The sequence below is a fragment of the Eurosta solidaginis genome, chromosome 5, assembly GCF_040869045.1.
Source record: "Eurosta solidaginis isolate ZX-2024a chromosome 5, ASM4086904v1, whole genome shotgun sequence".
NCBI classification, from domain to species: domain Eukaryota; kingdom Metazoa; phylum Arthropoda; class Insecta; order Diptera; family Tephritidae; genus Eurosta; species Eurosta solidaginis.
The window spans coordinates 79,137,093-79,164,924 of NC_090323.1; the positions used below are offsets into that span (position 1 = coordinate 79,137,093).

At 37.7% G+C, this 27,832-nt stretch overlaps 1 protein-coding gene across 1 annotated transcript in view; it reads left to right on the top strand.

Moving 5' to 3' along the window:
* The first annotated feature begins 295 nt into the window (after window positions 1-295).
* The window catches only part of eco (Establishment of cohesion), a 140,629-nt gene continuing 113,092 nt past the window's right edge, over window positions 296-27,832 (top strand). The window contains exon 1 of the mRNA XM_067757705.1: window positions 296-1,829. Within this exon, the coding sequence (XP_067613806.1) occupies window positions 449-1,829 (1,381 nt within the window). The 5' untranslated portion in view covers window positions 296-448. The remainder of the gene's footprint in view (window positions 1,830-27,832) is intronic.

Here is a 27,832-nt window from a genome sequence, read left to right on the forward strand (position 1 = left end):
ACCCTTAACCAAAACAAATATCACATTATTTTTCTTATGCTTTGCTTGTAATAAAATTTGGGAGATGGCTACTTTTCAATATCAGATGGTGCCAGTGTCTCTCATTCTACCGTTCTCCATAAAAATGCGTGCAATCTACTCATATTGCATAAGCTTGTGTTAAACTCATCTATATGAAAAACTGCTTATGTGTCGTAGCTATAACTGGATGATGACAATGACTAAACGGTGACGCGAACCGATAAGAAAACTCGACAATTGATCGATAATTCCTTAATTTTATATCCAATATGGTAAACATTAGGTTTTAACGTGTGGTAACTATAGTTTTTGTTATGACTGTCAACGTCACTCAACACGAAACCTCAATTGGCGGGGTCTTTAGATATTGTGATATTTGTAAAACCAGAAGCTGTTTATTCACATGTTTTAGCAATTAAGTAAAGAAATGGACACGCCTAAGAGCGCCAGAAAACTACGTCCAACGCGGAACCCGACACCAAGGTTATCTGCCAGAAAAAAAAGTTTATTCCTTGATGCACATAAAGAGGCGGGAAATGATATACTAGATGGAATCGAGTTCATAGAACCATTATGTGATAGTTCAGAAAATGTTTCAGTTATGAAAAGTGGTGGACGTGATATTGAAAGGCTTTTGGAAGCGAGGAGTTCTAAAAATGTCATACGTTTTTTTGGCGATGCCCCAGATGTCGACGCGGCACTATTACGTAGAAGTCCCCGTACAAAGCCTAAAGCTAAAAATTCGCAACACATGATCAAATCAACAAATGGTAAGGAAAATACATTAAAAGCTATAGATGCGGAAGAAGTAGCCGACGAGCAGCTTACTAACTTTTTCAACACGTCGATGCGAATCAGCTCTCATAGCCAACACTCAAACAGCATCGATCCAAAGCATCTCAAAGAAACTCAAAAAAGGCATCATCAAGATGTAAATGAAATTGCTGACTGGAGTCCTTTAAGAAAAAACCGAAAATGTACATCCAATGATGATGAACCATCTACAATTTCAACAAAAAAGTTTTACTCTACTTCTCAAACCAAATCATATTCTAATATACAACATACTTCTGAAAATTCGAAATTTGCTTCATCACCACGTTCTAATAAAGCTCACATATCTCCAAGAAGCCGTGTTCGGCTTAGTCGTCGGATACCTGGAAAATTAAGTATAAATAAAGGTGTAAGACATAAAATACGAAGACCGGCACGTTCAAATGTGCCAGGAAGAGGGCACATTGGTACCACACCCTTTTCTTCTATAGACATAGACTTTATATTAAAAAATGTACATAACGAAAAACTCAGAAACTTAATCGCTTCGAAGCGAGAAGAGCGTCTGAATATAGAAAAGATACATAATATTTTCCGCCGATGCCCAAACCCAATAGAAATGGCCCGACCGCTCACGGTTTTATCAGTAATAGAAGACACCAACAATAATTTATGCGAAAAAAACGATGTAAATAAAACTAAATCAGATATAGCTGAAGATGATGATAGAGATTTTTCTGACATAGATAGCCTATCTGACCAATATGAAGAAGTATCTAATGCTGACGAAATAATTCCGTTGATATCCCATCAACCGGCTGTAATAGAAGCAGCAATAACTCAAAGTGAATATGACACACGACATGATGATACATCTCCTGCTAAAAGAAAATTTTTCAAAACTGGACGTTCGTACCATACTCCAAAAGAAGTTCGTATAACAGATAATATAAAAGCATCAATTTGCAAAGGGAAACTATCATTGATACAAGAAGACAAGAGGGTAAAAAAGAAAGCAAAACGCAGAACATCAAGTGAGTATATTTTGTATATTTTTAAAAGTTCAGTGACAGAGAATTACTTTAACTTAAGAGGATATATAAATCGTTGTTTAAAATGAGGTTCCGGAAGGAATTGCCAAGGTGCTAAAGAAGGATTCAAATTGGGTCTGAGAATAGATGGAAATGAAAAAGCGGACAAACTAACTAGAAAGGACGCATCCCGCGATGCTTGTGCTGTAGACGTCCCAATTAGATTGCGCGAAATTAAAAGACCGCGAGAGTTGCACATTATCCACGAAGCAGGAAATATGTGGAACCAAGCGCGTGGCTGCAAAGTGTTGAAAATAACATTTGCAGATCTTTCGAAAATGGTAAACGCCTTCACCAGATGCGCCCAGTGAACTACGCTATCAATATACACTATCCTACTCTTGCGTGTTAACGATTCCCAAGCAGCCGGTTATATGTTCCAGAGCGGCTCGGGATTTTTCCCGACCAAGGGCTGTCATTTCAGTGTAACCCCATTTAATTTGTTGCATCCCTCCCACAAATTGTCATCCTCCCAGCAGATCCTTACAGCGGGTCTGCGCCATACTCTCCTGCTACGGGAAGGTATCGAACCCAATCCGCGTCCTTCCGACCGCGGTTCTGAGAAATGGTTTTGCTGCGTTTGCCGGAAAAGAACGTTTTTAAGACGGTCATACACTTCTCAGTGTTTCACGTGCAAGGGATGGTTGCATCGGACAAGTTGCTCTGTGATAGATCCCAAAACCCTACGTCCTCGTAACTTTTATAAATCTTGTGGCTCCTTGCTGTTCACGCCCAAAGGCGTTTCGTAGTCTACGCCTCAGCGCCCTCCACTACCTTCCATCAGCTCTTCTTCTCAGCAAGCCACAACAAGTACCCGCTGCTGCTCGCGCCCTACGGCGCCACCAGCTCATACGGCCGCTCCCACTCATAACTACCTCACTGTCACATCGAGTAAATGCCAAATATTAACGAGTGACGGCTCTTATTATATTTATCCTCTTTGGTTTCACCGCCATCATTATAATTTTGTGCACATAAGACTCAGGACGTTTGATCGTCCATTTAAATTTAATAAAGAAGCATTAATTCGTAGTAGTAATCGGTTGTGGTGTTTTTATTATAAAAAACGATATCGTGGCGAGGAAGACCGCCACGCTAAGACCCCGAACATAGTTTATATTAAGGGCAAACCAGCCACTCTGTGGAGGCGGCGCCCTCCACGCGGACATCTGTATGTGAATCGACGTGCCGGCATTGAAGTACCCATCGAGGGAGTTCACATGGCGACCGTGAGGCTGGAGCCTCGTTCATTTTTCAATTTGGGCGAGTGGTGAGTAGAGTGGTGTTAAAAAAAAGTGGCAGTGGGTGATATAAATTCTTGGGAAACAATTAATATTGCATAATAAACTAAAACTAAAAATACAACGATATAAAACAGAAATAATATATAAATCGGTTAAATAGTAAAATTACAAATAAATAAAACATAAGTAATACAGAGCTAACTGTAGAAATGAAAATGTTCGATTAAAATCGAACGTTTAAAGGAAACAGAAATAATACAAAGGAAAAATCGTTTTAAATAATAAAATACCTAAAGAAAAAATACAAATAAATTATTCGGAGGTAATACGAAATTTAATACTTTAATAAAAAGGAAATTTTTAACAAATTAACTAATTCTACGACTAATTCAACAGAAATAATATAAAAATCTTTTAAATAATATAATGTACTAAAAATTGCAACTAAATAACACAGAGGAAATACAAAAATAAATATCCAATAGGAGGAAAGACAATTTTTAATAGAAATACAACTAATACAAGGACTAAATTCAACAGAGATAAAACAAAATCTTTAAAATAATAAAACCAACTAAAAACTACAATAAATATAACGGAGATAATATAAAAGCAAAAACGACGAAAATTTTAAAAAACATAACGCTTTTAAGTAACGGCATATAACCCACGCCACTAGAAAACTGTAAAACTTCGCCATTTTTAAACACCACCACCACCGCCAGCAGCAACAACATCAGCAGCAGCGACTTCGGCAGCAGAAACAACTCCGGCAGCAGTAATATTGGTGACATCAGCAGCAGCCATCTTATAGCAGCAGCGACAATTAAGTATATATATATATGTATGTATCTAAAATTTTTTTTGCTTACGTTTTTTTCTTACGCATCTATGTATGTATATTAAAACATTAAAACTTTATAAAATTCATTGCCTGCGCATTTCAATCAAAAATTAAAAATTTCAAAATTAAAGGAAAAATTAATTTTGCATTTCATATAAATTTTGGATTTTGATAAACGGTGGTTTGTTAGAAAACCAATGGTTTGTTAGAAAAACAATGGTGGTTCCGTTAAAAACCAAGTCAGATTTTTATATAAAGCGGTGCGTCCGTGTAAATATACGATTTTTTTTTTTTACTAAGCGGTGCGTCTGTGAATATAAATGGATGTTTTTGAACAAGTTACAACAATTTTGAAATTTTTACCAACTAATACCTATATACTTTTGTGCAAAGTTTAAATTCAATTACTTCTTAAAGATTTTTCTATACAAGTATAATGCAGTTTTCATTAATTCTTCAAATAAATTGTTAAATATTTCTTTAGCGACTAGTCACCTGTAAATCAGTTCATATTTACAAATTTTTTTTCTTTTTCCTCAATATTTCAGCTTAAATATAAATTCAGACATTCAAATAAGTACTTCATTAATTTCATAGTTTGAACTGAATTATCTGTGCTATTCTGATAATTTCATATGTACAACCTTAGAAGTGGTAAGCAAGTGCAAAAAACTTCAGATTCAGAATCCGATTCCGATAAATCAGCCTCAAGCTACGAAAGTTTAACTTCATCTTCGAACGATAAAGTCACCAAACAGGAAAATAAATTATCGTTGTCAGCAGATTTCCCAGGCTTCGAAGATTCTTCCAGTAAAAATTTAACTTCTAATTTAGTTTCAAATCTTAACGATTCAAATAGTGAAATATTAACTTCAACTTTTCTACTTTAAAATCAGATCTTAACGATCCAAATAGTACAAACGTGGCCTCACCTTCTGCTAATTCAGCTCCAGACCCTTAACGATCAAATCATGGCAACACCTGAGGAAAAGAGAATTTTTATTAACACATGTGCTAATTCTATTAGAGAAAACTACAGTGGTGATCCTCTTGCACTTGATTGTTTTATAGACAAAATTGCATTACTTGAACAATTCGCTACTGCATATTTAACTGATACTTTTATAGCGTTCTTAAAATCAAAATCAGAGGGTAAAGCCCGTGAAGCAATAGACACACAAGTAACTTCAGTCAATGAAATTAAAACAGCTCTACGTAATAGGATCAAACCAGACAACTCGAAAGTTGTAGCAGGGAGAATTGCAGCGTTGCACGTTAACGGAAAATTATACAGATTTTGCCAAAAAAGTTGAAGATTTAGCTGACTCACTTGAGCGGTCTCTTGTAATTGAAGTGATCACTCAAGCGAAAGCTCATGAAATGGCAGTCGAACAACCTGTTAACGTGTGTCGATTAAATGCAAAATCCAATTTAGTGAAAACTATTTTAGCCTCAACAGCATTTACAGATCCGAAAGACGTGGTAGCAAAATTAATTGTAGAACAAAATAACGAAGTAACTGAGCGTCAGGTTTTAGTTTTTCGATCGCGTGGTAACAATGCATTCAGAAATTCACGCTGTAGTTATCGAGGTTTTTACCCAAACCGCGGCTATACTTGTTATAGAAGCAATAATTCATTTGCATACAACAGCAACTATAACAGCAATAATAATCAAAGATATAGGAGTTATAACGGAAATAGATACCAAATTCCAATTCAAATACAAATAATAGTACAAATAGAAGCAACAATTCAAGATCGTCAAACGGTAGAGGTCGCAACGCAAACGTTCGTGCTTTAAACGCCAGCGCCCCTCAGGAGCGAACACTGGGGAGGACGAAATAAGCCAGTAAGCGAACATCCCTCACCAATAGGCATCTATTGTTTAAATTTAAATTACTCTGATTTCATTGAATTACAACTTAACGAGTCACAAAAATTTTGTTCTTTCCTAGTATACATTCAAGCGGGCATTTCTTTAATAAAGATATCATGTTTAGACAGAAATATTTCCTTAAATACGAACGACATTAACATTACCGGTGTCACTTCAAATTCAGTTTCGACTTTAGGTAAAATTACAGCAAATTTTAATTTTTCTAACTTTTCTATTAAACATACTTTACATGTAGTAAATGAAGACTTTAATAATCCATCCGATGGCATATTGGGTATTGATTTTCTGAAAATTAACAAATGCATTATTAATTATGAAAGAAATAGTATTTCCTTTTGGGAAGGTAATGAAAAAGTCGCGATACCAACCCTACACGGAACAGAAAGTGACAGTTGATCATTCCTCCAAGATGTGAAATATTCAGACTTTTTGATTTAGGAGATTCAACCGAACCACTTTTCGTGGACTCGCAGGAAATTGAAAAAGGTGTTTTCACAGCTAGGTGCATTGTTAATTCCAGTAACCCAATAATTAAAGTCATAAATACCACGGATGATATAAAGTATGTGAAAAGAAAAAGTATTAGGACAGAAAAACTTTCAAAATATAATGTTTATACAATTAACAAGACAGAAACTGAAGACAAACGTACGAAAAAACTAATTTCGATTTTAAAAATTCAAATACCTCAACATGCTCCAAGTAAATTACTTGACCTTTGCATTGATTATGCCGACATTTTCGCTCTTGACACGGACAAAATGACTTTAAACAACTTCTACGAGCAAAAATTAAGACTAACAGACAACGAGCCGGTATATATTAAAAACTATAGAATGCCATACTCTCAACGCGAAGAAATAAATCGCCAAGTAAATAAATTGTTAGACAACGATTTGATTGAACCCAGTTATTCGAATTACAATAGTCCTTTGATTGTAGTCCCAAAGAAAGATACCAATGGTCAAAAAGCATATCGTATGTGCGTAGATTTTCGCGCGGTAAACAAAAAACTCATTGCTGATAAATTCCCACTAGAGTTGACGATATTTTAGACAATCTCGGTAGAGCAAAGTATTTTTCCACATTAGATCTTTTTTCAGGATTTCATCAAATCCCCTTGCATCCTGACTCTCGTGACATTACGTCTTTCAGCACTGACCGTGGCGCATTTAGATGGAAAGTGCTTCCATTTGGTTTAAATATAGCACCAAATTCATTCTCACGAATGATGACAATAACTTTTTCGGGTATACCACCCAACGTCGCATTTTTGTACGTCGACGATATTAACGTCATAGGTTGCAGTGAAGCACACCATATTAAAAATCTTTCAATACTTTTCGATACCTGTAGGTCTTTCAATTTCAAACTTAACCCAAATAAATGCAACTTTTTACGACCAGAAGTTACATTTTTAAGTCACAAATGTTCAGCCAAAGGTTTGTTGCCAGACGACTCTCAAATAAACGCAATTAAAAAGTATACAAAACCAACTGACAAAGACGCGGTACGACGATTTGTCGCGTTTGCAAACTATTACAGACGGTTTATACCTAATTTTGCGTCTCTGGCAGCGCCTCTGAATCGATTAGGCAGAAAAGGAGTTGATTTCGTATGGGATGTTGAGTGCGAAAGAGCATTTTTATCTTTGAAAGCAGCGTTGCTTTCACCAAAATTACTTCAATATCCAGATTTTACTAAACAATTCATTATTACCGTTGATGCTTCCACAACTGGATGTGGCGCTATTTTAAGTCAAGAACAGCAAGGTAGTGATTTACCAATTTGTTTCGCTTCTAGAGCATTTAATAAAGCCGAACAGTAAAACCCATTATAGAATTAGAGCTTTTAGCTATTTACTTTGCAATCAAGCAATTTCGACCATACGTTTATGGCACCCATTTCATTGTAAAATCAGACCATAGACCTCTAGTATACCTATTCAATATGAAAGACCCATCTTCAAAACTTTCGAGAATTAGGTTAGAATTAGCAGAATATAACTTTACTATTGTACATAAAAAGGGTAAATCAAACGTTTGTGCTGATGCACTATCGCGTATCACAATGGATGAGATTAAAGAAGCTAACAAACAAGTTTTGGCAGTGCAGACAAGGTCAATGACAAAAAAGGCAAACGACAAAAATTTACATAGGAAAACAGACAAAAACGCGAAAAACAACTTATTTTACATGTCTACGACAAATTTTCATTTATTTTTTCAAAAAAGATTCCACGAATAAGATCTGAAATTACGTACGATAAAAATAACAAAACAACAAATTTAAGAATTTTTGCGCATATTAAACATAAGAAACTCGAGTTACTTAGTTTTGAGCTCGTTAACGAAATAATGACTACAGAAATTACTTTCGAGGCTTGAATTAGAAGCCGGCAAACGCAAAATTAAGCAAATTGAATGGCCTAAAAACGATATTTTGTTCGAAAATTATACTATTACAAATTTCAAAAATATTGGAAATAAAATTTTAAAATCATTAGAAATTATACTAACAGATCCAGTGGAGACAGTAACAGATGAGGATACAAAATTAAAACTTATGAAAATTTACCATAATGATCCCATTTCTGGTGGACACTGCGGAATGAAAAGACTTTACGCAAAACTACGAACAAAGTTTTATTGGAAAGACATGACTCGTGATATATCGAAATATATCAAAAATTGTAAAGATTGTCTCTTAAACAAGGTTAAACCTAAAACAAAAGAAAAACCTATTTTAAAACCAACTCCTTGTAAACCATTTGATATACTATTAATTGACACAATAGGACCCCTACCTGAGTCCAAATATGGTAACAAGTTCGCACTTACCATGATTTGCGACATGACTAAATATCTGGTAACAGTAGCTGTACCAGACAAATCGGCAAAAACAATCGCTTCAGCAATTTTTGAAGGATTCATTTTAACTTACGGCACAATGAATGCCATAAAATCAGATTTAGGTACTGAATTTAAAAATGAATTATTTGAAGAATTAACTAAATTTTTAAATATTCAACATAATTTTTCAACTGCATACCATCATGAAACTGTTGGCACGATTGAACGTAATCATAGAGTTTTTAATGAATACTTACGTGCATATTTAAAAGACACTTTTTCTGATTGGGATGTTTATTTAAAATACTTTACCTTCCTACACAATACTACGAGTAGCACATTTTTCGACAACCAATTTTCGCCTTTCGAGTTAGTCTTTGGGAAAAAGGCAACTTTGCCTAATGAATTGACAAAAGAAAAAATTGACCCAATCTATAATGTCGAAAACTATGCCAAAGAATTTAAGTTTAGGATGCAGAAAACACACAAAATGGCACAAAACCTAATTAATAAAAATAAATTACAAAGTAAAAATCTGTACGATAAAACGGCACGACCTTTAATTTTTAAAAATCGGAGATAAAGTACTTTTACAAAAAGAACCACATCATAAACACGAAAATAATGATCAAGGTCCGTTTATTATAACCAAAATTAACGAACCCAACGTAACTATTTTCGATGAAGTTAAAAACAAAGAAAAAGTAGTACATAAAAACCGCCTAAGTAAAGTAAACTAACATTACTTCAATACTTTTACTTTAAATTTGATTGAAAAACAAATCCAAAATTTACTTACTACCATTTAAGCAGCCACGAAGGCTTAAAAACTGTTAAAACAAAAAAAAAATGTAAATGTAAAACTTTAAATTGAATATATAAAACACGAATATTTAAAAAAAAAAAGAAACATCCAACATATTTTGTCGTAAATTAAAATATTATTAATATTTATAGCTTTCATTTAAGTTACAATAAACTACAAAATGTAACTACAATTTGAGTATTCAATGTATAAAATCTTTTTCAATTAGTAATAAAAATGGTTCCGAACCAACGAATTAAAAAAGGGAGGTACACCCTAATATAAATATATATTCGTTTGTTCGCAACAATTTTTATAAGTTTATGGCCAAAGAAGAATGTGACAAAACTGTAAAATCCCCCAAATTAACTTTTCATAAACTATCTGGTAACATCGCAATAGTGTCGCTCACAATGACGTATTTAATTGTGAATGCTGCAAACATAAAGAGCCAAATAGACCATAATACGTCATGAGCATTGAAATATAGCATGTAAGAGAAAATACAATATATGTGGCGTGAAACATGAAAATGACGAGTGGCAAGAGTGACATCGGCACTTTCATGTTTCACCGCCATCATTATAATTTTGTGCACTTAAGACTCAGGACGTTTGATCGTCCAATTAGATTTAATAAAAAAAGCATTAATTCGTAGTAGTAATCGGTTGTGGTGTTTTTATTATAAAAAACGATATCGTGGCGAGGAAGACCGCCACGCTAAGACCCCCAACATAGTTTATATTAAGGGCAAACCAGCCACGCTGTGGAGGCGGCGCCCTCCACGCGGACATCTGTATGTGGATCGACGTGCCGGCATTGAAGTACCCATCGAGCCAGTTCACAACTTTATCTTCCATGTATTTCTTCTTTTTATGCATAATAGTTTTTTTATATATTTTTTTAACGCCATTATAATCCTCCCAGTTGCCAGTATTTCTAGCAGTATTATAGGATTCAAGTTTTCTTTTGTGCAGTTCCCTTAGCTCACGGTCATACCACTTATTCCTCAGTTGTATTTGGATCCTCTTCTCATACGTCAGTGCCTGCATAGCTCCAGTTAAAATATTGTTCAGGATCTCAGTTCTACTTTCTACTCCTGCACGAGACACAGAACTAAAGTCGCATGTTCGCAGCAGATTTAAAAGATTTTCTGCACTATAGTACTCCCAGTTGGTGACAGTAGCAACTTTTCTCATTTTGCAATATTTTGCTGTTGGTACTTTGAAATGAATTGTTTCATGATCGGAAATTCTATATTCACTTACATGTTCAGTTTTAACTTGCTCATTATTGCTGAACAATAAGTCTATTTTCGTAGAAGAGTGCTCAGTTATTCTTGTGTTGAAATTTATCCTTTGTACCATAGCCGTTTGTGCAAATAAACTTATAAGCTGGTTTGAGTATGTTGATGATATATTCATATTAATATTAAAATCTCCAGCTATTATAATGTTGTCAAATTCCGAGGTGTTCACTGATGACATTGTTTAAGTATGTCATGAAGTCAGCATCACTGCTATCTGGTGAGTGATAGAGTACACCAATTTGCCATTTTAACGCACATTTTTTTAATTTTTACGATAATGCACCACATATTCCTGTGAATAGCTTTATTACACACGATGCTATATTGCAAATTTTCATGTACATACATTAGAACACCACCTGTATGTCTACTGTGGGAATCGCAGCGGATGAATTTATATGTGGAAATGCATAGCTCAGAATCCATGATTATATCTGTTGTACATGTTTCCGCGCATAAAACAATGCTGGTTTTTTTTATTTCAATAAGATGTTCCAGCTCTAGCTTATTTGCTGTAATACAACTAATATTAAGATATATCCAAGTTGAGCACTTTGTTACGCAGGTTTGTATTAGTTTTTGACTTGTGTTTTGTAGTGACAAAATCCCTCATTGGTTGCTAATAGCCAATCTTCCTCTTCCTAGCCATGAGCTTTTGTTGATACACAGGACACATTCTGTCCATGGAATCGTTATTTTCGTCTGGTCCCAAATTTAATTCTTTATTTGCCCTGATGCAGTTGATGCATTTATTTATTGCTTCTTTATTGCATACCACATATTTATGCTCACCCAAGCATTTTGTGCAAATTAAAGTTTATGTTGGGTTAATTGAGTTTTTAAAAAACTCTTGCATTTTATTTCAATGCTGCTCAAAAACTGACTAAGCTTTACATTTTACTCTTATTTATAACTTACAAATAGTTTACAATAGGAATATTGAATAGGATGTTTATCTTAATACGATACCTTAGTAATTTTACTCCTGGCATTGCATCAGCTGGCTAACGCAATGTCAGTATGTGGGAATGGAATGTTACAACAGATTCCGTAAATAAATCAAATAGCAATGTTTAAACAATTTGTTTATATTTGCCTCCTGATTTGAGTGGAGTCATGTTCCTTAACTCCCCCCTTTCTTCAGATGAAACGTCCCTGTTTCATTCAGTGAATTAGTTAATATTTCAATTTGAGAACTCAAGTTTTTAAATATCTTTTCATTAATTTCAGTTTGTTTTCTTTGCTTAAATATTTTGTATTGATTAACAGCTTTGACTAATACTATTATCATAAATAAAACTGTTACTATTATTAAACCTATCCAAAATATGGGTTTTGATTTTATTTCACCTTTTATGACATCAATAAAGCTTATATTTTCAAATTTTAAATTTAAGTCTTCAGAATCTATATATTTAACAATTTCAAAGTTACTGAATTTATTATTTTTTACATATTTCCATATTTTTGCATCTGTGTTCTCATAAGTTACATTGTCAATTTTTGACTGATTTTTAAAAGTTACGAGATAAATTCCATTTACATTATGATTGTCAACAGTATGATTTCCTGAAACTAAAATAACACCATCTTTTATTACATCAATTTCTTTATTCCTCTCTTTAATTTTTATACATCTAGTCGATTTTCCTAACAAAATATCCACTAAACAAGAATTTGAAGATTTTATTTCACAATATACATTCACTATTTCTTTCTTACAATTTTTAACATTAACATATTGATTCTCACATTTTGCAATCTCTTTTTCGATAAATAACTTACCATCTTGCTTAGCTATTGCTCTTACTTCGTAAAATTTACAATCTTAAAAAATTTTTGGATACCTAATATAAATAACTATTAAATCTTTATTCTGTAATATTTTAAAATTAGAAATATCTATTAAATCTGTCACACTCAATCGTCCATGTTCGTTTGCAATAATGTCTCTAATTTCATCTAAATGTAAAATTGCTGGATTCAAAATTCCTAATTTTCCTAAAGTTATTGTATGAATAATATTCTGTAATTCATTTAGTAAAAATTTATTCCTACGTTTCCTTAGTTGTGTAGCATGATCATTTTTATTTGCGTTTTTTATTGTCTCTGATAATTGAGAAATAACTTTAAATACTTCTGAATTTGTCATAAATTGTTTATTGTTATTTAAAATTAACTCGTTTAATTTATTATTTACCAAAACTAAATCGTCGTGATCCGGGGTACCGGCTATCCACTTCCATAAAGTCCCTAATTCATTAATTCCTCTGTCTCTCCGTTTTTTTTAATTGCCCTAACAACGTCTGTATTAGCTCTATTTCTGGGTCCATATTGATATGAAACTCGTCACGTATGTCAATTTCCCTAACATTATCATAACCTAAATTTTTGTTGTAATCCTCCTGATCTAGTAGTAATATTTCGGAAAAATAAGTTAAATTTGTAACATGGAAAAGGTCACCAAAGTCGTTGTATAATGCTACGTCTCCATCTTCTATTAATACATAATCTTCTCTTGTATAATCGATTATATCCGTCCCTACTATAGTAATTAATGCCAGAAATATGATTAACTCCATTTCCTGTAATTAAAGTTAAGATTTAATGTTATCTTTATGTACTATTCTATTCCTATAATTGATTCTAACTTTATTTCCTAAATCTTCCTTTACCACTTGCTTTTTAAATCTAGGTTTTAGCTTATTTCTCTCCCCTATAATCTTTTCATATATAACATCGCCACGTTGGTATGTTTTACTAACCCTGTTTCTATTTTCCCTATCTAACATTTTATTTTGCGCAGTCAAAAGCTTTGACCGAACTGCATCAAGTGGCACTTTATTAAAAAGTATTTGAAATGGTTTTTCTTCTATTACTGAGTGAATCGTTTTATTGTATTGATGCACAGCACGATATATCGACTCAGCAAAACTTATTAAATTATATTCGTGTTTAATGCAACGCGCGATTTCTATTACGGTCGAATGCACTCTTTCAACTTGTCCATTAGTTGTGCTATGACCTGGACTACAAAAAATAATTCTTATTCCTAATCTTTGCATTAAAGATTTAAACTGCATTGTAATAAGCCCAGGTTCATTATCAACCGTTATTTCCTTTAACTCAGGAAAACTTTGGATAACTTCCATTACTTTTTCCTCCAAATTAATTTTATCTTCAATTTGCTTTACTAACAAATATTTAGAATATGCATCAATGCAAGTAATAAATTTCAAATGTTGAGCATAAAAAATATCAATATGAACTTGTTCTCCCTCTCTTTCCGGTATTGGAGCTTCCCCAATTGTAATCTTTTTCGGATGCCTGTCGTATTTATTCCTGTTACATACTTCGCAATTTCTTGAATATTGTTTAAATTGCTTATACATTTCGGGCCAATAGTACTGATCTTTGATTTGTTTTAAGTTTTCTCTATAATTGCGGTGTGCGCGATTATGAGTTTGTTCTATAATAGCCGCTTGGTCCTCCCTATTAGTAATATCATTAGGGAAAGATCTAGAATGCATAAATTTTGTCGATGGGTAAGTTTCTCTTAAGACATGTTTAATTCCATAAAGCACCTCTGGTGTGCAGTAAATTGCGGTAACCAATTTTGGGTTCAAATATTCTGTCAAAACCGAAGGAATATTTTCAGGTTGATCATATTCGATCAAAAAGCGTTTGTTATTAAATGGAAATATGGCTTCTAAGGCTGTAATTCTAGCACCCTTATCAATAAGGATTTGCTGTTTGAAATGATTTAATGGTTTTTTTGTTGCAGCAATTTGACATTCATCACTACTTTCTGCAGAATGTTGTGTATTAGTTAAAGAGTCGCCTGTGTTACTTTCATCATTTTCCGACTCTGTTACATTATTTAAAATTTGCCGGGATAAAGCATCTGCAACCACATTTATTGCACCTGGTTTATAAATAATTTTTGGGGAAAACTCCTCAATAAATGCCCTTCATCTTTTCATTTTGATATTTGGATTTCTTTCAGAAATTGTAAATGATAATGGTTGATGGTCGGTGTGAATCTCCAAATCTCTCACCGAATAAAGGTAATTTCGTAAATTCTTCAATGCCCACACAATGGAAAATAATTCCTTTTCATTTGTCGCATAGTTTTTTTCAGTCGTGGTTAATGTTTTTGAAATAAAAGTCACTGGTCTCCCCTCTTGAGATAACACAGCTCCTACGGCTACATTTGATGCATCTGTTGTTAGAACAAATTTTTTTGTAAAATCTGGTTGTATCAATTCTATCTGCCGACACAACAATCCCTTTAGTTTTTCGCAAGCAGCTATTGCCTCTTGGTCTAGATTGACAATAGTTTTTTTTGATTTAAATTGGGAGATTTTACCATTTTCCCCTTGTAAATATTTTGTAATTGGTTTTGCTATTTTAGCGTAACCTTCTATAAATTTCCTATAATATCCCGTTAAACCTAAAAATCCTCTAACCTGACGTAGAGTTCTTGGCATTGGATAATTTTTTATTGCTTCTACTTCCTTTGGATCGGTTTTAATGACCTTATGAGATACAATGTATCCCAGAAACTCAACTTCTTGCTCAATAAACCCAGACTTTTCTAGAGATATTTTCATATGGGCCTTTTTTAGTACTTCTATTACCAATTCTAAATGTTTCAAATGATCCTCCAAATTACGTGAATATACTATAATGTCATCAATATAGACATGACAAAACTTCCCGATATATTCATGCAAAATATTATTCATAGTCCGCTGGAATATGCTGGGCGCGTTGCGAAGGCCAAAGGGCATCCGCACATACTCATACTTCCCGTTATTAACAGAGAAAGCCGTTTTTTCAATATCCTCTTCTCTCATTAATATTTGATGAAATCCAGATTCGAGATCTATCGTTGAAAAATATTTTGATTCCCCTAAATTTGAAAGTATGATCTCTGGATTCGGCATCGGATATCTATCCGGAATGGTTTTTTCGTTTATTTTTTTAAAATCAATCACTAAGCGTAGCTTAGGACTTCCATCCGTATTAATTCCCTTTTTTGGAACTACCCAACATGGAGAGTTATATGGACTCTTACTTTCCCTTATAATCCCCTTCCGCAATAGACTTTGGACTTCTTCATTAACAAAACCATTAACCGACATTGGATATGGATATTGTTTGGACCAAATGGGTCTTTCCTCATCCATGCGAATTTCTGCTCTGACATCTGTGTTGAATGGTAAATCCAAATCAACATCTTCATGTTCTTTTTTTATAACATCAATTATCTTCTGACGAAGATTTTTTATATTGCCCTCTTTTGGGCTTATTTTATTATTTGGAATTTTGCTGGTACATTCTTCAGCTGGCGCTGTGGAACGTTCTTGTTCCACATTTGTTCTATTTTTTATATTATCTGTACTATTGCCGGTATTACCATCGGCTGGCGCTGTGGAACATTTTTGTTCCACAAAGTTCACTTTATCAACCTCACTTTCTTTTTCACAACTGTGCTTCATAGCACTCCTTTCCCCAAATTCATAAATTTTCCTAATTCTATTAACAATTAACTTCTGGTTTTCCAGATCCACTAAAGCGTTGACTTTCCGCAATAAATTATAATGGAGATCTGACTCCAAGCTATCAATTTCGTAAAAAATCTCCTTAACACCAAACAGATGAATTTCATAGTAAAATCTTATTATTGTATAACCATTAATGGTTTTTATCCTCTTATAAATATCCAATTCTTTTGGATTCCTATAAATTCCCTTCCTGATGTAACAGGATGTTGCACCTGTATCCACTAAAATTTCAAAATCTTTTTTTATAGCTTGGTCATACAGATATATATATGGCAAGCTTACTCTTGGCCTAAAAAATGGCCTTCATTAATATTATTTACTCGTTGTACTTTTTCCTGTGGTTGCGCACTGACTTGCGCACCTCCAACTCTTTTATTAAAATTGTTGTTTTGCAAATTGTTTCTAACTCCCTGTGGCATATATCTATTACTAGGCCTATTCTCAATTTGCAGGGATGGATCTACATCCATTGGCTCTGGACGGGTTTTTTTATCGTCGCCGAATATTGGACTATTTTTCTGCGGGTACCTCAAATTATTCTGAAACTCCTGACTTCTCCGATTATTATAAGGAAGTCTGTGGGGAGATGAATTAAAACTTTTCTGCGGGTGGCTTTGCGAATATTGCAAAGCAAATTGTGACCTCATTTGATTGGCATTTAACTCTTGAGCCTTGGCAAGCGCATTTCGCAAATCCTTCGGTGCCAAGGTAAACAATATTTGATCTAATGGGTGATTAAGCCCAGTTATAAAGGTCCGCAGAGCAGTGGCTCTGTTTTTAGAGTTTAGCTCTTTAGTTATGGGTGAGCTTGTCCCATGAGTCATTATGGTCTTATTTATGAGAAGCGTCAACTTCTCGTTAACCTCATTATAGAAGCCTATCAGGGATTTCGATCCCTGTCTCAGGACACTCATCTCCTGTTCGATTATATGACTTGGCCTTTTGTCAGCAAAGGCAAAGTCCAGACGACTTAAAATTACGTCGAAATTCAAAACTGTTCCGTGATTGGTCAGTATATCATTGGCCTCACGGGTAATTTTATTCCTTAAAATTGTTAACGCCGCGAAATATTTCCTACTTCCCCTTGTGTACAAGGACATGGAATTATTGGCTGCTTCGCGCCAACTTACATAATTATTTATCTTACCCCCAAACTCAGGCAAAGATTTGATAACGTCTAAAGGTTCGTCACAATTTATATTTGAATCTATTTGTTCGGGTACAAACTCGGTCACAGCATCACTGGTGTTGATGGCCTGCGCTTTGTGGATGAATGCTGCTGTTCATATGTTGGTGGTCCTTTCACTTTCTGGAGTTACGTACTTCGCGTTTTTAGGTTTCTTGTAAGCTGACAAATTTTTTGTTTGCTTTAATTTTAGAGTGTTTTTTTTTCCTTTTCTCTCTTTTTTAGAGATACTTGTTTTATTTTAATTTTCACAGTGTTTTTTTTCTTTTCTCTCCTTTTTAGAGATACTTGTTTTCTTTTATTTTTACAGTGTTTTTTTCCTTTTCTCTCCTTTTTAGAGATACTTTTTTTATTTTAATTTTTACAGTGTTTTTTTTCACTCCGGAGGACACGCAACCTTTTTTATCACTGCGTGGCTCCTGGCCAGGGATGCACCTTAACGTTAAGCTAATCGTTTATCAAAAAATTTCCACCGTTTCCATTGAAACACTTCGAAATATTATCGATAAAGAAATTATCATGATAAATTATATCTCGTTTTTAACAGAAACGAAAAGCGTTTGTTAACGTTAAAAACGTTAACAAAAACGTGATACTTTATGTTTGAAGTGTGCTGGCAATGCTATAGCCATGGTGAAGCCGTAAGGTGGTAACAGCGAGCGGACATACACACACAAACTCCATGTAGTTTGTTTGTGTAATTCGTCGGCGGTAATGTCAAAAATACTGTGAGAAATGTTCGTACTGTCAAAATTCATAAGAAAAGTTGCAATCAGCTAGGCTAATGCTTTCACCTTTAATGACTCCGCCATCAATCAGCTTTGCCAGCATAGTTTGAAATTAATAATCAACATAAACAATTTGATTTCGTTTTGATATGGCAGAAAACGAAACGAAATCATTTCGTTAATTTGACGTTCTTAACGTTAATAAACGAAACGAAATGATTTTGTTTCGTTTATTAGCGTTAATTATCGTAACGAAATGATATCGGTTCGTTGGTTAAGCATGCCTGCTCCTGGCAGGATCGCCAATTAAAGTTTATGTTGGGTTAATTGAGTTTTTAAAAAACTCTTGCATTTTATTTCAATGCTGCTCAAAAACTGACTAAGCTTTACATTTTACTCTTATTTATAACTTACAAATAGTTTACAATAGGAATATTGAATAGGATGTTTATCTTAATACGATACCTTAGTAATTTTACTCCTGGCATTGCATCAGCTGGCTAACGCAATGTCAGTATGTGGGAATGGAATGTTACAACAGATTCCGTAAATAAATCAAATAGCAATGTTTAAACAATTTGTTTATATTTGCCACCTGATTTGAGTGGAGTCATGTTCCTTAACTTGCATACTTCTTTTTCTTTGCAGTCACTGGCTTTGTGATTGAAGCCTTTGCATTTGAAACAACACAATACTTGCACTGCATCATATACTCTGACATATACTCCTACATTGAGCCTTTCTCCAGCTAGTATATTCATAAAAACTTCAACTTCCACTTCAAGTACGGCATTATAGTAAATTTTCTCATTTTTTTTAACTTCATACTGCTTGACAATTTTTATATCTGTTTCGGATAGACAATTATTTTGACGTTTAATTCTCTGGGTAAGCTCATCATTATCATACTTGAAATTTATACCAGCTACAATAACGGTTGGTTTCACTTTCATAGGAATCTTCACATTGTAATTATTTCCGAGGCTGTTCTCAATAGCATTTTTTATTTTCTCACGATCATGGTCATTTGCACTTTCTACAATCACTACACCGCTTTGTCTTGCTACTATATTTGTAATTTGTAGCTCCTTTGGATCGACTTTTAAGTTTAGATCATTTTTGAGTTTTTCAGCACCTTGCTTTGTATTTGGCTTAACTATTAAGGGAACAGCTTTTCTGATCTCTGGCAACGCTTTTGTTACAGCTGCATACGATGCCTTGGCTTGATCCAGGCGACCCCCAAATAAGGGATATAAACCAGCGCATCAGATTGCTTGTGGGCGAACACAAGCGGGCGAAATGGGAAGAGCACCTAAGAGGTTGTAACCTCTCTACCGGTGTAGGTAAACTTTGGTCCACCGTAAAGTCCCTATCGAATCCGACTAAGCACAAAGACAAAGTTTCCATCGCCTTTGGCGATAAGGTGCTGTCGGATGCGGAAAAATGCGCGAGCGCTTTCTGCCGACAATATATAATGCATCCTACGGTGGACAAAGATAGACGGAGAGCCAATAGACACGCACATAAACACACATTCAGCGCGTCACCAATCACCATCACCGCTAGAGAGGTTGAGGACGCCATTGGTCGCGCTAAACCATCCAAAGCAGTGGGCCCAGACGGCATAGCCATGCCGATGCTTAAAAACCTAGGGAAAGAGGGTTTCAAATATTTAGCGCATGTCTTCAACCTGTCTCTCTCCACCTTTGCCATACCCGAGAAATGGAAAATGGCCAAGGTGGTCCCGCTACTAAAGCCCTGGGAAACCAGCTAACGTAGGTGAGTCATATCGTCCGATATCTCTCCTATCGCCAGTGGCAAAGACGCTTGAAGCCATTTTGCTCCCTTATTTCCAAGCACATTTGCAGCTAGCCCCTCATCAGCATGGCTTCAGAAAACTCTATAGCACTACCTCCGCGCTAAATGTCATTAGCACCCAGATAAACTGCGGTTTGAATCAATACCCCCACCATAGAACAGTACTCGTAGCGCTAGACCTATCAAAAGCCTTTGATACGGTCAACCATGGCTCATTACTGCAAGACCTGTCTTAAAAGGTGGACCGCAAATTATCTGGGTGGTCGGCAGGCATCGGTGCAATTCAGAAACGAAACATCAAAACCAAGGAGAATTAAACAAGGGGTGCCACAGGGTGGTGTCCTATCCCCACTTTTGTTTAATTTCTACATATCTAAGCTACCTTCACCACCGGAAGGAGTCACAATCGTTTCCTACGCCGATGACTGCACAATAATGGCCACAGGCCCAGGCCCAGAGATCGATGAGCTATGCAATAAAATAAACGGCTATCTCCCTGATCTCTCCATTTTTTTCGCCTCGCGAAACCTGGCATTGTCACCGACTAAATCTTCCGCGACCTTATTTACAACATGGACGCCCCAAATGTCGACCATATTGAACATCCACGTCGACGGCACTACGCTACCGACTGTCCTACACCCCAAAATCTTGGGTGTGACGTTTGATCACGATCTACATTTTGGTGCGCACGCAACCGCAATTGTTCCGAGAATTCAGAGCCGTAATAAAATCCTCAAATCCCTTGCTGGCAGTACCTGGGGAAAAGATAAAGAAACGCTCATGAACACATACAAAGCAATTAGCCAGGCGATTACGTGCTACGCGTCACCCATATGGTCGCCAAGCCTAAAAACTACCCACTGGAAGAAACTACAGGCCTGCCAAAATACTGCTCTCAGAATCGCCACGGGCTGTCTTCTTATGTCCCCAGAACACCATCTGCATAATGAGGCGAGAATACTCCCCATCAGGGAGAGATCTCTCCAGTTTTTTCGCCTCGCGAAACCTGGCATTGTCACCGACTAAATCTTCCGCGACCTTATTTACAACATGGACGCCCCAAATGTCGACCATATTGAACATCCACGTCGATGGCACTACGCTACCGACTGTCCTACACCCCAAAATCTTGGGTGTGACGTTTGATCAGGATCTACATTTTGGTGCGCACGCAACCGCAATTGTTCCAAGAATTCAGAGCCGTAATAAAATCCTCAAATCCCTTGCTGGCAGTACCTGGGGAAAAGATAAAGAAACGCTCTTGACCACATACAAAGCAATTAGCCAGCCGATTACGTGCTACGCGTCACCCATATGGTCGCCAAGCCTAAAAACCACCCACTGGAAGAAACTACAGGCCTGCCAAAATACTGCTCTCAGAATCGCCACGGGCTGTCTTCTTATGTCCCCAGAACACCATCTGCATAATGAGGCGAGAATACTCCCCATCAGGGAGAGAAATGAGATGCTGACCAAACAGTTTCTGTTGAATACCCAGAAACCTGGGCATCCCAACAGACATCTGATTGACGAACCAGCACCGCCTAGGGGCCTAAGGAGTCATCTCCGTAAGCATTTTGAGGAAATACGGCACCTGAGAACCCAGCCGTATGAAGCGGAAAAACACAAGCAGGTCCTTGGTGAACTCCATAGACAGGCGTCGGACCTTTATGTCGGGAATTGCCCGGTGAATCCAGTACTTGAAGAAGAATATCCAGAACTCGCAGAAGAGGAACGCATACTCCCCAGGGAAACGCGTGTCACTCTTGCTCAACTTCGTTCCGGATACTGTAACAGGTTAAACTCTTACCTATCCAGAATCAACCCCGACATACAAAATGTATGCCCTGCTTGCAATGTGTCCCCACATGACACCAACCATCTCTTTAATTGTAATGTGGAACCAACGCCTCTAACACCCCTTTCCTTATGGTCCACCCCTGTTGAAACGGCAAGTTTCCTTGGACTCCCGTTAGAGGATATTGATGACAATTTGTGATCGGTCGCGGCTATTAGGTGGGGCGAGCATTGCTACAACAACAACAACAACATCAGGGAGAGAAATGAGATGCTGACCAAACAGTTTCTGTTGAATACCCAGAAACCTGGGCATCCCAACAGACATCTGATTGACGAACCAGCACCGCCTAGGCGCCTAAGGAGTCATCTCCGTAAGCATTTTGAGGAAATACGGCACCTGAGAACCCAGCCGTATGAAGCGAAAAAACACAAGCAGGTCCTTGGTGAACTCCATAGACAGGCGTTGGACCGTTATGTCGGGAATTGCCCGGTGAATCCAGTACTTGAAGAAAAATATCCAGAACTCGCGGAAGAGGAACGCATACTCCCCAGGGAAACGCGTGTCACTCTTGCTCAACTTCGTTCTGGATACTGTAACAGGTTAAACTCTTACCTATCCAGAATCAACCCCGACATACAAAATGTCGCTTCCCAAGGCAGTCGGTTCTATGTACCGGAGCGACTCGGGATTTTTCCCGACCAAGGACTGTCATTTCAGTGTAACCCCATTTAATTTGTTTCGTCCCTCCCACAAATTGTCATCCTCCCAGCAGCTCCTTGCAGCAGGACTGCTCCATATTCTCTTGCTCCGGGAAGGTATCGAATCCAATCCGGGTCCGTCTCCTGACCCCGGTCCTGAGAAATGGTTTTGCTGCATCTGCCGGAAAAGAATCTTTTTAGGACGGTCATACTCTGTTCAGTGTGTCTCGTGTAAGGGATGGTTGCATCGGACAGGTTGTTCTGGGCTTGATCCCAAAACCCGACGTCCACGTAACTTTTATAAATCTTTTGTGGCTCCTTGCTGTTCACGCCCAAGGGCGCCCCGTAGTCTACGTCTAAGCGCCCCCCCCCCCCCCCCCCCCCCCCTTTCCTTCCAGCAGCCCCGCTGCTCAGCAAGCCACAACAAGTACCCGCTGCTGCTCGCGCCTTACGGCGCCAACAACTCAAACAGCTGCTACCACTCATAACTACAATCTTCGTAGTAGAGTCGGAAGCAATGCTGAGCAACAGCCCCTGCCCCCGTCTTCTCCCCCCCCCCCCCCCCCCCCCCCCCTCTTTTCCGGCAGCAATCGTGTAGGTCAGGGAAACAGACTCTTAGTCCCTACCTCCGTTTGCACCGTTTGCCAGCACAGAATATATATGTTTGCGACATCCGCCCAATGCAGCTCCTGCCTTGGGTGGTGCCACTTTCCTAGATGTTCTGGTCTCCGCGACGGCAACCCTTCGACGGGTTTCATCGCGCCATGTTGCCAGGTCGCAAACCCAAATCATCCGGGTACCCCAATGCTTGCCCAAGGACGCCCAGTCTCAGGGCCACAACAGCAATTGCGTCCTGGCCTTCCTCAACCCAGGCGTAGTCACCCGTCACTTACCCCCAGAGTGGCGACGTCTCCCCTCATGCACTTCAGAATTCTGCAGTTAAACTGTAATGGACTAACTGGGAAGATTACGGAGATAGTCAATTTCATGAAGCGGCACAACATCCGCATTGCTGCGATTCAAGAGACTAAACTCACAGCACGATCTGCATTGCAGACCTGCTCTGGGTATAATGTCCACAGAAAAGATCGCGAGAGCGGAAATGGAGGCGGCCTCGCGTTTATAATACACCACTCTGTGCAATATCACATATTTGATCCTGGCATCGACCGCAGGGACAACGTCTTAGAACGTCAAGGCCTATCTGTCCGGTCAGGCGATGCAAACCTAGAAATCATCAACATCTACATCCCCCTTGCCACCTGTTGCCCCGGTGGATACCGCCCTAATATCAGAGCCTTACTCACTGGAAACAATCGCATTATTTTAGGCGACTTCAATGCCCATCATGATCTATGGCATTCAAATTTGCGGGCGGACAGTAGGGGCGAGATGTTGGCGGATCAAATAGAAGAAACGACGTTCTGCACAATAAACGGAGACGCCCCCACACGTATGGTAGGAAGCTGTCACAGTTCGCCAGATATCTCAATCGTGAGCGCAGAACTCGTAAACTGCGTCAACTGGCAGCCGATGGTATCATTGCCATCCGACCACCTGCCCATACTTGTTTCGCTCGAGCGCACCGCCGACTTCATCGTCACCGAAAAACGCACTTTCATAAACTTTAAAAAAGGAAAGTGGGAAGAATATAAATCCTTTACAGACAACCTCTTTGCTGCCCTCCCTATCCCGACTGATGCCCGCCAAGGGGAGCGTGCCTTCCGCAAGGTCATTGAATCCGCCTCGGCACGTTTCATTCCCGCCGGGAGAATTCCCGAAATCCGGCCCCACTTCCCGGCGGAGGCCGCAAACTTAGCGAGAGAACGTGACCTTATAAGGCAGCTTGATCCAGGCGACCCCCAAATAAGGGTTTCAAATATTTAGCGCAGGTCTTCAACCTGTCTCTTTCCACCTTTGTCATACCCGAGAAATGTAGAATGGCCAAGGTGGTCCCGCTACTAAAGCCTGGTAAACCAGCTAACATAGGAGAGTCGTATCGTCCGATATCTCTCCTATCGCCAGTAGCAAAGACGCTCGAAGCCATTTTGCTCCCTTATTTCCAAGCAAATTTGCAACTAGCCTCCCATCAGCATGGCTTCAGAAAACTCCATAGCACTACCTCCGCGCTAAATGCCATTAGCACCCAGATAAATTGCGGTTTAAATCAAAACCCCCACCATAGAACAGTACTCGTAGCGCTAGACCTATCAAAAGCTTTTGATACGGTCAACCATGGCTCGTTACTGCAAGACCTGGAAGGGTCTACCCTTCCCCCATGTCTTAAAAGGTGGACCGCAAATTATCTGGGTGGTCGGCAGGCATCGGTGCTATTTAGAAACGAAACATCAAAGCCAAGGAGAATTAAACAAGGGGTGCCACAGGGTGGTGTCCTATCCCCACTTTTGTTTAATTTCTACATATCTAAGCTACCTTCACCACCGGAAGGAGTCACAATCGTTTCCTACGCCGATGACTGCACAGTAATGGCCACAGGCCCAGGCCCACAGATCGATGAGCTATGCAATAAAATAAACGGCTACCTCCCTGATCTCTCCAGTTTTTTCGCCTCGCGAAACCTGGCATTATCACCGACTAAATCTTCCGCGACCTTATTTACAACGTGGACGTCCCAAATGTCGACCATTTTGAACATCCACGTCGATGGCTCTACGCTACCGACTGTCCTACACCCCAAAATCTTGGGTGTGACGTTTGATCAGGATCTACATTTTGGTGAGCTCGCAGCCGCAATTGTTCCGAGAATTCAGAGCCGTAACAAAATCCTGAAATCCCTTGCTGGCAGTTCCTGGGGAAAATATAAAGAAACGCTCATGACTACATACAAAGCAATTAGCCAGCCGATTACGTGCTACGCGTCACCCATATGGTCGCAAAGCCTAAAAATTACCCACTGGAAGAAGCTACAGGCCTGCCAAAATACTGCTCTCAGAATTGCCACCATCTACATAATGAGGCGAGAATACTCCCCATCAGGGAAAGAAACGAGATGCTGACCAAACAGTTCCTGTTGAATACCCAGAAACCTGGGCATCCCAACAGACATCTGATTGAGGAGCCAGCACCGCCTAGGGGCTTAAGGAGTCATCTCCGTAAGCATTTTGAGGAAATACGGCATCTGAGAACACAGCCGTATGAAGCGAAAAAACACAAGCAGGTCCTTGGTGAACTCCACAAACAGGCGTCGGACCTTTATGCCGGGAATTGCCCGGTGAACCCAGTACTCAAAGTAAAGTATCCAAAACTTGCGGAAGAGGAACGCATACTCCCCAGGGAAACGCGTGTCACTCTGGCTCAACTTCGTTCTGGATACTGTAACAGGTTAAACTCTTACCTATCCAGAATCAACCCCGACATACAAAATGTATGCCCCGCTTGCAATGTGTCCCCACATGACACCAACCATCTCTTTAATTGTAATGTGGAACCAACGCCTCTAACACCCCTTTCCTTATGGTCCACCCCTGTTGAAACGGCAAGTTTCCTTGGACTCCCGTTAGAGGATATTGATGACAATTTGTGATCGGTTGCTGCTATTAGGTGGGGCGAGCATTGCTACAACAACAACAACAACATGCCTTGGCTTCAACATTGCCGTTTCTCTTTATTTCTGTGCATATTTTTTTATTTTCATTACTAATTGTTTCAATCATTTTATTGTCATTTTTATTGCTTTTTAACTCTTCGCATACTTGCTCACTGCTTCCCTTGAACCCTTCTGCTATTTCGCGGATTTTGTTTACTTCTTTCACACTTCTTTCGCAAGACTCTTGAGCTGTTTGCATTGCTTTGATTCTTTCTTTAGTGAATTATCAAACTCACTTCTATACTCTGCTAATTGTTGTCCATTCTGCTTTACCACCATTTGCATATCTTTAAGGATGTCATCAACGTTATGTGCATACTGCACACAATCAGCACACATAAACCTAAGCATCTCATATTCTTAAAGTTTGGTGACGCTGTATTGATCCAAGCCTGAGCATTTTGTTGTTAAGTGGTAATATTTACCACACACCCCTTCACACCGAATTTTTGTCGCTTCTCCTCGTATATTACTTTTGCATTTGTCACATTTTTTCTCCATTCTTCTTTCCACATATACAAAATTTATTATAAAAGTTTATATATATAAAAGTTTACAATGTTTTTGCATCAAATAACGGCAGAACATTTATGTCCGCTAATTGTAGTTGAATTTTAGAGTTTTTATGTATATTTTTCACAATTATTTAGTGCGTATAAATAATTTAAAAAGATTTTAGAATATGCGCATATTTTTCACCGCTTTCTTTAACAATTTCTTCTCAATGAAAATCTAGAGCTTCCTACGTACGTCGAAACCCCAATAATTTGCAATGCCATATTCACGAAAGTATAATTCAATCACACAAAGTTGAGCCAGAAAAATGAATGTGGCACATTGTATGACACATTCGTTGATATGGCTAAACAATTTTTGAAAAAAATAAGAACAGCACACATTTGTATATTCGAATGTTCGGGTATACGTGTCTAGTATTCTTCAAAAAAAAAAAAAAAAATACCCCGATGAAGAATTTTTAATAGCTCAATATCCGGAAAAAAAAGTTGTTTAATTGAAGGTAAACCGGTTTATTCGAGCCGTTGCCTCTTCCCGAATAAAAACTAAAATACTTGGAAAATTTGTGTGAAACACTGGTTATACCAAAATTATATCATTCTTTTTATAAAAATCTTGAGGGCGACGCTTTTCCCGAATCCAACATTTCAGAAGATTCTGATTCTGATGAGAATAAGAACTAGTTCTATGTTTGCAATAATATCTTAAATAAAAACACATTTCTGTGTATGAAATTGAATTGAATGTGTAACTTTTTTCATTTACATACATACATACTTTCGACAAGTCAAAGCCGCAGATGTTTTCCCAAGTACTGTGATGCTCCGAAACCAAATCCGCCAACGGAATTGGCCTAGCAGGTCTTGGCTTGGTCCTGACGTTATTTAAAAATCAATCTGTAGGGACTTTTTTACGTCTTTTGAGGTTAACGCCATACATACCATGACCACTTCGGCCAATTCTTATAGCTTATTCGGATTCAGCGCATCAAAAAGCATAGAAATCATGAGCAGATTAACCTGATCCGACTACTTTTATTTTTTTTTGTATAGATGTGTTAACAAAA